Source organism: Neofelis nebulosa, chromosome 11 (genome assembly GCF_028018385.1).
Source record: "Neofelis nebulosa isolate mNeoNeb1 chromosome 11, mNeoNeb1.pri, whole genome shotgun sequence".
NCBI lineage: Eukaryota > Metazoa > Chordata > Mammalia > Carnivora > Felidae > Neofelis > Neofelis nebulosa.
Window position 1 is genome coordinate 66,792,095 of NC_080792.1, and position 11,524 is coordinate 66,803,618.

Consider the following 11,524-nt stretch of genomic DNA (forward strand, 5'->3'; position numbering starts at 1 on the left):
AGGGAGGTTCCGAGAAGCGCAGCCCGGGTGGGCGGTGGACGCAGAGACTCTGCCCTGGGTTGGAGGCTCCGGCGGCCTCGCGCTTCGAGCGCTTCGGGCCCCTTCAGTCGAGGGCTCCAGGAGGGCCCCGGCGTTGAGCAGCGGGGTCCCCGGCTCTGCAGTTTCTCGGGTGAGTATCGCCAACGGGTGGAGAGGGGTCGACCCCGCGAAGACAGAGCAGGCCTAAGTGAGGCTCCCTCACCTCTTCCCAGAGCCCTTTTCCCCAACCAGGGTTTGCCCACCCCAGAGTCCCCAACTCTGGCACTTTTGCCCACCCAGCCAGACCCAGCAGCTCTCAGTTCCAGCAGGAAGGGGTTAATAAGGGGCTGGGAGGATCAGGCACTGGCAGACACCGAGGGCCAAGGGCCTCAGGACAGTGCCCGGGAGGCCCATCCAGGAAGCCCCAGATTTTTTCCCTTTCATTTCTCCCTTCTTAATATTGGTGTCACCCTCGGACTCCACATCTGGCTGCTGCCCTCAGGTGTGTGCCCAGATATGCGCAGAAGCCTCCCCAGGTGCACAGGACACAACCACCAGCATCACCACATGCTGGGGCAGCATGCATCCCAGATAGTGCACAACAGCAGGCAGGAACCCCACCCAGACTCCCCACATGGGCCCCACATGCAGCCTGTAGGGCCCAGGGCCTCTCTGGATGCAGACTGCCAGCATGAGGTGCCCCTGGTGACACTGTCCTTCATGCCTTTCTGGGTATGGACTGCCAGCAGTGGGCACGCCTCCTGCAACACTGCCATGACCTGCCCTTACCAACGTCCCTTCCTAGCTGGGCTCTCCTATCAGAAGCAGCTTCTCCTGGGGTCCTGGAGGCAGGGGGCTGCCCTGCTCAGGGGAGAGGGAGAGGGACCTTAAACCCAGCTGGTTCCACATTTCACTCCTCCTTGGAACCTGCCCCTGGGTCCCCCAGGTTGGTGTCACTGTCACAGCCCCAAACAGCTGGTCATTCAGGGCTGAGGGCATGCTCTGGCAATAACTTCCCTTTCTCTCCACACTCCACAACTACAGCCTCAGCTGGAGGCGCAAGTAGGGGGGCTCACTGTACATGAAATCACGCATACCACACCCCAGTCATATACCCGCATGCTCACCTGCTGCACACACTGCCTCCCAATCTTTCTTGGACCTCAGGCCCAGGAGCCAGTCCCTTCCTAATGGAGCTTACTCCCGGTAAGGCTCAGTTCCTGAGCCTTCCCCACTTTCCAGACAGCACCCTCTCCAGCCTGGGGTCTGAGTCCCTGGGACTGTAAAAACCCTGGGAGAGGCTGCCTGCCTCCTACCCTTATCCCAGGCAAGCGCAGGCGAAGGCCCACAATATGGTTGCAGGCGGAGAAGGCTTGGAAACAGAGGCCCTGAGAGCCAGAGCCTCGGCAAAGGGCCAGAGAGGCTCCTGGGAAGCTGGGAGATATGATGCTCTGCTAGGAAGACCCTGGGCAGAAAAGGCATGGATGCCCTGAACTGGTCAGAGAAGACCTCAGTGGCAGTAGGTGGGGGAAGGTACAAACCAAGTTAGGCCTTAGTGTCCCGGATCCCTGAGCCTAGAGACCTTGAGGCCTCAGGGTGGGTCTTGCCTCACTCTGCTGGGCCTGGATGGGCACCAAGGCAGCAGGGCCTAACCAGGTGGGCAGGCTGAATGCAGGGTAGGTGGCAGGGGCAGCATACAATACGACCCGGCGGCCTGAACTCCTCCGACGTGTCCTCGGCTCCCTGGGCCAGTCCAGGCCCCGCCCCCGGCCCTCCCTGCGCCCGGTCGGTGCGCGGGGAGGTCGGAGGAGCGGGCACTGCCCACCCTCCGGATGTATAAGCGTCCTGACCAGAGGCGGGCGGTGCGCGCGGGTGCGCGTGACGCTCGGGCTCCCGGGCTGCGCGGCCTGGGCGGCGTGCCTCTGCTTGGGGTCCCCAGGCACGACAGTGAGCCGACTGAAGGGGGTTCGGGGGCATTTGCTGGGCTGCGTCCTGTTCCGCCGCGCCGAGGAACAGACGACGCCACAGCTCTGGTGTTGTCCGCCTGTGGCCAGTGCCGGAGCCCGAACTGCCCTCTCCTCACCCAGGTGCAGGGGCAGCCAGGGAGGAGGAGGCGGGAGGGGCCGAGGGCAGGGGCAAGGCCAAGCCAGGCGGCCCCACGGTGACCCATCGGTGCCTCACCGACACAGGTTGAGGCTGGGCGCTCCCAGCGTAGCTGCCTCCGTTCGGGGGCTGTAGAAGCCGACGGTGGCTTCAGTGGCTTCGCTGAACAGAGGGAACCTCCGCCTCGGTGGGAACAGCGGGATGTTCGAAGAGCGCTGGTCACGGAGGTCCCTGGGAGCAGAGGCCAGGGGCAGGGAGCTTGAAAAGCAGAAGGGCCCCACACTCCCAGGGCGCTCCACCCATCTGGGCCCCTCGGCTGCCACCGGCCCGGAGTGGGGGGCCGTGACGCCATAATCCCTAGGGCCCAGGGCTGGAGGCTGAGTGGCACCGCAGGCCCCCGCCCCCGGGTCCCGTGGGCTGGGCCGGCCTCGGTGCGGCTGGGTGCACGCAGTCGGAGGCGGCGCCGGCCAGGCCGCCGGGCGCCTATGGACGCGCGGAGCCCGCTGTCTCCCCGGGCCAGCGCGTTCAGCATCGCCTCTCTGGTTGCAGCAGAGGCCGTAGAGCGCACAGCTCGCCTGGGTCCCCGGTCCTCCGACCAGGCGAAGCTTCGCCGGCTGCTGGGATCCCCGGCCGGGATGCACTTCAGCACGGTCACCAGGGATATGGAAGGTGAGCCTCCCCGCTGTGTCCGCCGGCAAGACCCCCTGCCACAGCTGCTTTGGGGTCCTAGCAAAGAGTTTTGGCAGGGCCCTGGCAGAGTGGGTAGAGGGAGCTCTGGCGGGGTGGGCTCCAGGCTTCCAGTGACTCTGGAGCAGAGAGGAAGGGCAGGCATCCTGCTCAAAGCCTGTGCACCTCCAGCCTGGGAACCCGGCTGCAGAGACCCACAAGGAGCTAGACACGGGCCCAGAATAGGACTAGTGGAAGCCAGGAAGGACAGGAGAGAGAAGGACCAGAGAAAGGGGGCAAAGGTGGCCGCAAGCTGGGAGAGGTGGGAGGGAAGTTGGCAGGAGAGGAGAGTGCCATGGAGTCTGGGAACCCAGGAAAATGAGAGACAAAGTGGTGAGGGCAGCCGGGAGGAAAAGTAATTGAGAAGGGAGAAAACACAAAAACCCGAAAGGAAGGTAGGAAAAGTGAGAAAGATGAAAAAGAAATAAAGAGACCGAGAACGAAAAAGAATAAAGTAAAGGGAAATTTAAGACGAAAAATAAAGGCATCAAAAAAGGGAAAAGCTATAGAAAACCTCCAGTTTTTATTTTGTTTTAAAAAAAGAGGAAAAAACCCTGAATAACAGGAAAAGACCTAGAAAAAGAAGAGGCAAAGGCAGACTGGGAAGAAAAACGAAGTGATGAAAAATGAAGTGGAAAGAAAGGAGAGGGACAAAACTGGAAAAAGAAAGGCAGAAAATAACACAGAAATAAAGAGAAACGAAAGAGATAGTGGAAGAAGGAAAGAGGCTTAGGAGGGAAAATTTCAAGGAGGAAGACAAAGGTAAAGAAATAACAAATTGGAAAAAGAGCCTGGAGAGAGAAAGGAGAAATGCAACGCGGGAGGGCGGCAGAGCGAGGGGCGGCGGGCGGCCCGGCGCTGTAGGGAGCCGGTCCGGGCGGTCGGGGGGCCCGGGCCGAGCGAGCCGCGGCGGGCGGGCTGGGGGCCGGGGAGGGGGGAAGGAGCGGGGGAGGGGCGAGGGACGGGGGAGGGGAGGGAGGCCATTGTCTCGGCGCTTGGGGGGGGGGCGCGGGGCGGGGCGGGGCGGGGCGCCTCCTCGGGGCCGGCCCGCGGTGTAGGGCGGCGCGGCCCGGGGCGCAGCGCAGCGCCCGCCACTCGGCCCGGGGCGCGGGGCAGCGCTCACCTCGGCGGCGGGGGCGGCGGCGGCGGCGGCCCGCGGGTCATGATCTCCGCCGTGTCCAGCCCGTGGCTCACGCAGCTCTCGCACTTCTGCGACGTTGCAGCCTTCACGGCCAGCAGCCTGAGCAGCCTGGGGGCCGCGGGGGGCTTCCCGGGCGCCGCGTCGCCGGGCGCCGACCCGTACGGCCCGCGCGAGCCCCCGCCGCCGCCGCGCTACGACCCGTGCGCCGCCGCCGCCGCCCCCGGCGCCCCGGGCCCGCCGCCGCACGCCTACCCGTTCGCGCCGGCCGCCGGGGCCGCCACCAGCGCCGCCGCCGAGCCCGAGGGCCCCGGGGCCAGCTGCGCGGCCGCCGCCAAGGCGCCGGTGAAGAAGAACGCGAAGGTGGCCAGCGTGAGCGTGCAGCTGGAGATGAAGGCGCTGTGGGACGAGTTCAATCAGCTGGGCACCGAGATGATCGTCACCAAGGCCGGCAGGTCAGGGTGCCCCCCTCCCTGCCCGCGACCCTCCCCACGTGGCGCGGGTCTCGGGCAGCGCGTCTCGGTCCGATCCACACGAGTGGAGTCGAGAAGCGGGGTGGGGGCGCGGCCCCGCCACCTGCGGGCCCCTCTAGGCGCGAGCCGGCTCTTCGCTCTCTGCGGTCCCGGCTCCGGCGACAGCCGCCTGGTGCGCCGAGCGGGGCCGGAGGGGACGGCGCGGGCAGCCTTGGAAGGCTGGTGGAGAGAAGCCCGGCAGACCGGCTTTCCCCTTCCGCAGCCCCAAGGCACCCGCGGCCGGAAGCCTGGGCTGGCTCGGAACACACGGGGCTAGGGGTTAGGCAGCCACCCCTGAGCGGCCTTGCCAGCCAGCCAGCTCCCAGTGGATCCCACCTCAAAGGAAATTCACGTCTTTAGTTACCCAGTTCACTCTATACGGGTTAGGTAAAGAGGGGTAGCTAGACAATTGTCTGGAAATTTTTTGGAGAAAGTTAAGACCCTTAAAAACAGTTGCTCTCTTCCGTGAAGGTTGCTACCCAGTTTTCTCCGGCCTAAATTTCGGGTGATTGTGGGGCCTGGCGTTGCTGCTGGGGCTGCTGCCTTCCAATTGGCCTGTATTTGTTTTAAGGGCCCAGAGAGAAGGGGAACAAGTTTTGCGATGCAACCGATTTGACCAGCAGACAAAGGAGGGTGCCGGGCTGTGTCTAATGTACACACGGAGACACCAGCTCTGCGTCCACACAGCCAAGGGGAACTCAAGGCCTGTTTGCAGAGCCTTCTCGCGGTTTCTGTTTCCCTGCCCCGGCTGTCCTCCCTGGGGATCCTGGGGCCTGTGCTCAGCTTCAGCTCTGTAGGTCTTCTCCAGGCTCTCCTCACTGTCCCCTGAGGACGGTGCCCCAGCCTCTGGCCCAGTCCAGTGCAGCAAGGGTGTTGGCGGTGGCCAGGCTTCAGCCCAGAAGCCAGCATTCTGCAGCACCCACCAGCCTGCAAAAGTGGGGGTGGCAGGTCTGACCAGGAGGGCTGGCTCCATGGCATCTGTGTTTTGCCCACTGCCTGCAGGGAGTTGCCTATGAGGCAAAGCCGTAGGAAGGGCAGGTGGGAGCCAAGCCTCATGCTGTCCTCCGGGGCCCCAGTGGTTGGCACTGCTGTGCTCTCAGTACAGGGCCGGCCCACGCTGGCGGCCCATCCAGGAGCTGCAGAATGTCCTTTTAAGAGCCTGGACGGGTCATAGAGTCGGAGTCTGGGGGAAGGGAGAGTTAGGGGACATGAGAGAATAAGCCAAGTTCTCCCAGAGTAGCTGCATCCCGTCCGGGGGGCAACAGTGGTGGGGGGGGGGGAGGGGGACTTATATCCCTGAGGAAGATGGGGGGACTCCAGCAATGGGCTGGAGACAGAGCCTAAAAATTGGGTCTGTGGGCTCTGAGGCCTCAGCCTCACTGGAAGGACTGGGGAGCAGCCCCATAGACCCAGCCGAAAGGGCAACTGGGACTCTTGGGAACCACATAAGAGTGCCCGGTTTCATTTTGTTCGAGCCGGGAGTTTACATCGGTTGCTTAGATGGAGCTGGGGGAAGCTCTGTGGAGGGCTGAGAATGTCTGGAACCGCATCTTGGGAGTCTTACTGATCCGGTGCTGCTGGCTGAGGCTAGCTTTGGACTGGACAGCCGAGAATTAGCAAATGCTAGGCTGGCTCTATGCAGGCAAATGTGGCAGACGCCATAGACCAATGTTGGGGGGGTGGAGGCTTAGCTGTAGTGTTTAGTGAGCCATTTTGGGGTTTTGAAAAAGGGACCAGGGGGCTACTCTGCCCTTCTACTTGCCCTTGGCTGGGCAGGGGCCTAGTTGGGTTAGAGTAGCTGACTGAGAGGAGAGGAGTTGGAGGGGCCAGGCCGATGAATGCAGCCGCTGGCAGGAAGCCGCCTGTCCTGGGTTGGTCAAGGTGGGGCAGCCCTGCCCTCCCCCACCTGAGGTGACCGGAGGCCTCGCCGCCCCCAGGCGCATGTTCCCCACATTTCAAGTGAAGCTCTTCGGCATGGACCCCATGGCCGACTACATGCTCCTCATGGACTTCGTTCCAGTGGACGACAAGCGCTACCGGTGAGCGCCCAGCAGGATCAGGGAGGGTGCCCTGGGAAGTGGCTGGTCCCTGCTTGGTGATGCCTCGGAGGGCAGCCCACAAGGACATTAGTGCCCGGGAGTCCCAGGCACCTGCGCCGCCAGCCCCACTGTCCCCCATGACCTGGTCCCTCCCCAACCCGGTCAGACCCCAGACCCACACACCCCACCCCCAGAGGGAGTCACATAGGCTGGGCCCCTCCACCAGCTCTAGACCCGAGACAGCTTCCACGCCCCTGGGCCAGCTTGCCTGAGGCAGGCAGGCCCCTCGCACACAGCCCCTGCCTTTTCTTCATGTCTCCTTCTCCCACGAGGTGAGCGTGGGCACCTTGTCCCCTTCCCCCATCCCCCGGGAACGCTGGGCCCCGGAGCCGAGCAGGAAAGGTGGGGTGGCCGGGAGAGATTATGCTGGGCGGGCCTCAGCTGCCTGGACAATTAACAGCAATTAATAAAGAGAGCGTGGTCCGCCCTGCGCCTGAGGCCGCCGGCGCAGCCAAATCCGGGCTCCCGCCGCGCAGGCGACACCGGAGGCGGCGGTGGGGAGGCCCGGAGCAGGCAGACCCGCGTGCAGCGAATTGTGGCGCCCGGAGCCCAGCCTCCTCCCTTGGTGCCCGGCTTTCTTCTGTCTTGTGTATTGGGACTGGGGGGAGTTTTGTTTTTTTCACAATTCCCCTTGGAAAAGCTCCCAGTCTGTGTGGTAGCCGAAGGCTTGAGTTCACCAATGATAGGAAAACTCATGAGAGGCACTTTGGGGGTTCACTGGGCAAGGCCCTCTCTGTTCACCCTACGTGGCATGACCCCTGTTCTGGTGTTACCCCAGGTATGCCTTCCACAGCTCCTCCTGGCTAGTAGCCGGGAAAGCGGACCCTGCCACACCAGGCCGTGTACACTACCACCCTGACTCGCCTGCCAAGGGTGCACAGTGGATGAAGCAAATTGTGTCCTTCGACAAGCTCAAGCTGACCAACAACCTGCTGGACGACAACGGCCATGTGAGCAATCCTCCCACCTCCCCAGGCTACCCTGGGCAGGCCCTCTGGAGTCCCTGTTGACCAGAGCCAGAGGCCGAGCTTGGGCTGTGAATGAGGGCCAGGCTGAGGAGAGGGGGCCCCACCGGTCAGGGGCTCAGGGCCTGGTGGCTCTCAGGCCTGGGAGAGGCTGTCACCTTGTTTCCCTCCCTCTATTCCTGATCTTTTGCTGGAGTCTTTTTTTTTTTTTTTTAACTGGAAAGGATGGTGTGTGGGGGTAGCCGCAGGAGGCTTTGTAGGATCCAGGCGGCTGATGCCGCTTTCCTGCTGGGCTGAGCTCTGGCCTGCAGCCGCCTACCACTGCCCGCTGTAGGCCTGAAGTAGTTCTGAAGGACCTATGGGAAGAGAATCCAAACTCTGATCTTTTGCCATTTGGGGTGTCTTTCCTGGTGGTCCCCAGTTGACTGCAGTCTCCGCTTGAGCCCCATGGCTGGACCTCATTTCAGGAATTAAGGGTTTCGTCCAAGTTCTCTGGGAAATTCACTGCTTATCTGGACCTTCTCCCATTTCCTAGTTCCAAACTTGCCACCTTGTCTTCCAGATTATTCTCAACTCCATGCACAGATACCAGCCCCGCTTCCATGTTGTCTATGTGGACCCACGCAAAGATAGTGAGAAATATGCTGAGGAGAACTTTAAGACCTTTGTGTTTGAGGAGACTCGCTTCACTGCGGTCACTGCTTACCAGAACCATCGGGTGAGACCCTGGGGATGCAAATTCAATACTTCTGGGTTGCAATTTCCAATTGCTGCCTGAGGGAAAGAGGTTTGGACCCAAAGACTGCGGGTCCTGGTGGAACACAACGGCCGATGGAGTCCCACCCTCAAAGGCCTCAAGCAGCCTCCTCCCCTCTGCTGCAGGCCAGCCCAGACTCCTATCAGGTTGACCTTTCCAGCGGCAACTGTCAGTGCGGCCTGAAAGTTTGTTTTCCAAACCATTCCGGAAACTCCCCATCAGGGGCCTGATCCACGGTTTACCCAAATTCCTAGGGCATCCCCTCCCACCCCTGACTGCAGGGTGGGCGGTGGAGGTGACTACATTCCCATCCCCGGCAGGGGCACTGGGTCTCCATCTCAATCACTTGGGGCCACAAAGGGGATCCTTAGCGAGAAAGGAAGCTCCCCCTTTGGCAGCAGAAAGGCACAACTCTCAGCAAGGGAGAGTAAATGTGGGAGGGTTATTGTCCTGGAAGAGTAAAAGGGCTCTTATTGGGGGAGCCCCTTCTAACATTAGGCTACCCTGGTGCTCCAGGCCCCAGCGCAGGAGCTCCGGCCACTTGCTCAATGCCCACTCCCCAACCCCCCCTCCTCAGATCACGCAGCTCAAGATAGCCAGCAACCCTTTCGCCAAAGGCTTTCGAGACTGCGACCCGGAGGACTGGTGAGTGTCCTGTAGAAGTGATGGCTACAGTTCAGGAGACTGGCGGGGTGCCCCCCTGACCCGCTGCCCTTCTCCCTTCCGCAGGCCCCGAAACCACCGGCCCGGCGCGCTGCCGCTTATGAGCGCCTTCGCTCGCTCGCGGAACCCGGTGGCCTCCCCCACACAGCCCAACGGGTCAGAGAAAGGTAGGGCCCGGGTCGTGGAATCGGGGCCGCGGCCCTGCGCGCGCTCCGCCCCGGGCAGGCGGCCGAGGCTGGCCTCGCCTGCGCCCCAGGGGCGCTCGCGGCCTTCGCGCAGGTTGCACAACGGCGGTGGCGGCGGGCAAGCGCGCACTCGCCCGCCCGGCCCGACGGCTGCGCCCCGCCCGCCCCGCCTGCCGCCCGCGGAGGGGCGCGGGCCCCTGGGGAGGCTCCGGGTCTCCGGCAGGTTCGGCGAGAAGGGGCCGAGAGGGTCCGAGCGCGGGCTTGTGCCCCCTTCCCGCCAGGACCGTTGGAGCGCTCGCGGGTCCTCTCTGCCGTCCCGACCCGCCGCGCTTACCCCTCGGCCCTCCCCGCAGAGGCGGCCGAGGCTCGGCGAGAATTCGAGCGCGACGCGGGTGGACCGGCCGTGCTCGGGGACCCGGCGCACCCGCCTCAGCTGCTGGCACGGGTGCTGAGCCCAGCGCTGCCCGGGGCCGGTGGCGCGGGCGGTCTCGTCCCGCTGCCCGGCGCGCCCGGAGGCCGGCCCAGCCCTCCGCACCCGGAGCTGCGCCTGGAGGCGCCAGGCGCGTCGGAGCCGCTGCACCACCACCCGTATAAGTACCCGGCCGCCGCCTACGACCATTACCTCGGGCCCAAGAGCCGGCCGGCGCCCTACCCGCTGCCGGGCCTGCGCGGCCACGGCTACCACCCGCACACGCACGCGCATCCGCACCACCACCACCCCGCCGTGAGCCCAGCCGCTGCCGCTGCCGCCGCCGCCGCCGCCGCTGCCGCTGCCGCCGCCAACATGTACTCGTCGGCCGGGGCCGCGCCGCCCGGCTCCTACGACTACTGCCCCAGATAATGCGGGCGCCCGCTGGCCGCTCCCCGCCCGGGGTCCCCGCACAGCCCTGAGGGCCGTCGGGGTTCCCGTCCACCCAGCCCCAAGGGCCTTCCAAGAACACGTTCCCCCAAGCCCCGGGGGCCAGTGCGGGTCTCCCCTTCCCCAGCCTCGAAGCCATCGGGGTCCTCCACCTTCCAGCCCTGACAGCTGTCGAAGTATATGGTTCCCCAGTTCCGGGAGCCACCGCGGGTCCCTCCCCAGCCCCGAGGGCCACGGGGTCCGCGCCCGCCAGTGCCAAAGCGCCCGGTCAGCGGCGGAAGGAAGTGATATTTATTGTTCTCCGCGAGACCGTGTCGCCCCCCCCCCCCCCCCCGGCCCGGCCGGCAGTTGCAGTGTAGACGATCCGAGAGCCCGTCTGCAGGCGGTGTAGATACGTGTAGATATTTGTAGATACTGTAGATACCGCGCCGGCGCCGACTTGATAAAGGTTTCGCCTCTTTTGGAAGCTGCCTGCGTGTCCATTTATTTGCGTCCAGTTAGATCGCACACGGGGATGTCGGGGGGAGAGAGTCCGGTCTATACGGGGACTTCGGGGTCTCCCCAGCTGCAGTCCCCACGGGCCGATGCTCCAGGCCCCACAGCTCCAGTCCCCACAGTCCCCACTGTGTCCCTACAGTGCCCTGCGAGCGCTTTCTCCGGGCTGGTTTCCAGAGCCTCTTCTCGGCCACGCCCCTCTCCGTCCTCTCCCCGCCCCCTCTGCTGTGGCCCCAACCCGGTTCGCTCCCAGGGTCTCCTCCCGGCTCTGCCAGCCAGTTCCCCACCCCCACTGCCACCTCGCAGCTTCATCCCACCCGCCCCCAGGCTGAAGGTACCGGGGCTCCGCCCCAGTCCCAGGTGTACATAGGGTCTTTTTACTTAACTCTGGCAGGCAGTTGTCTCTCCTCTAGGATTTAGGCAGGCACTCCTCGCCTGTTTTCAGGACCAATGCCTGTACTGGGTGCTTTTCCACGGAAGCTGGAAATAACCATCACGACAGGACACTGCCAGTTGGGGGCTGGGAAAGGGAGAAGCTCTGACTCTGATAGCAGAAAGACAAAAACAGGCAGTTCTGCTGTTCTAGCATTTCCCCTGGCTGGACCTAGCCCAGGCCTGCGTTTTCCCCTGTTTATTGACTTTGTTCCCTGTGAATGTCCCCACGGAGTGACCTGGACAGGGGGTACAATGACAGTGGTCATGAGTCATCTTGAAACCTGTCTGTGAAGCATTTTCCCCAGGCCAGGTGGTGACGGACCTCTCCCCATTAACTCAACACCAGGGATGGGGCCAGAGGAACCCTTTGATCCCTCCCTTCCTGAGTCCAGGCAGGAAAAGCTGACAACCGGTCAACGTCAAGGCTGCTAACTTGGACACATGATGGACGGGAAATGCAAGTGGCTGAGGTTTTATCCCCCTTCTGTGTCTGTCTGAGTACGTTTGTGGCAATTGCTGCAACCTGGTGCCACCTCTCCCCAGCACAGCCAGTCATTTCCCAGTGTCCG

The 11,524-nt window shown here is 63.5% G+C and overlaps 1 protein-coding gene across 2 annotated transcripts; it reads left to right on the forward strand.

The window, feature by feature from the left end:
- Window positions 1–1,904: 1,904 nt before the first annotated feature.
- On the forward strand, window positions 1,905–10,491 carry TBX1 (T-box transcription factor 1). 2 transcript variants are annotated; one of them, XM_058693004.1, is made up of 9 exons: window positions 1,905–2,105; window positions 2,671–2,790; window positions 4,071–4,440; window positions 6,435–6,536; window positions 7,375–7,546; window positions 8,124–8,279; window positions 8,896–8,963; window positions 9,048–9,148; window positions 9,520–10,491. In XM_058693004.1, exons 2-9 carry the CDS (start codon window positions 2,757–2,759, stop codon window positions 10,005–10,007), a joined length of 1,491 nt encoding a protein of 496 aa, XP_058548987.1. In that variant the 5' UTR covers window positions 1,905–2,105; window positions 2,671–2,756; the 3' UTR covers window positions 10,008–10,491. The 2 variants fall into 2 exon arrangements, with proteins under 2 accessions (XP_058548987.1, XP_058548986.1); XM_058693003.1 differs by having other exon boundaries at window positions 1,905–2,790.
- The last annotated feature ends 1,033 nt before the right edge of the window (window positions 10,492–11,524 follow it).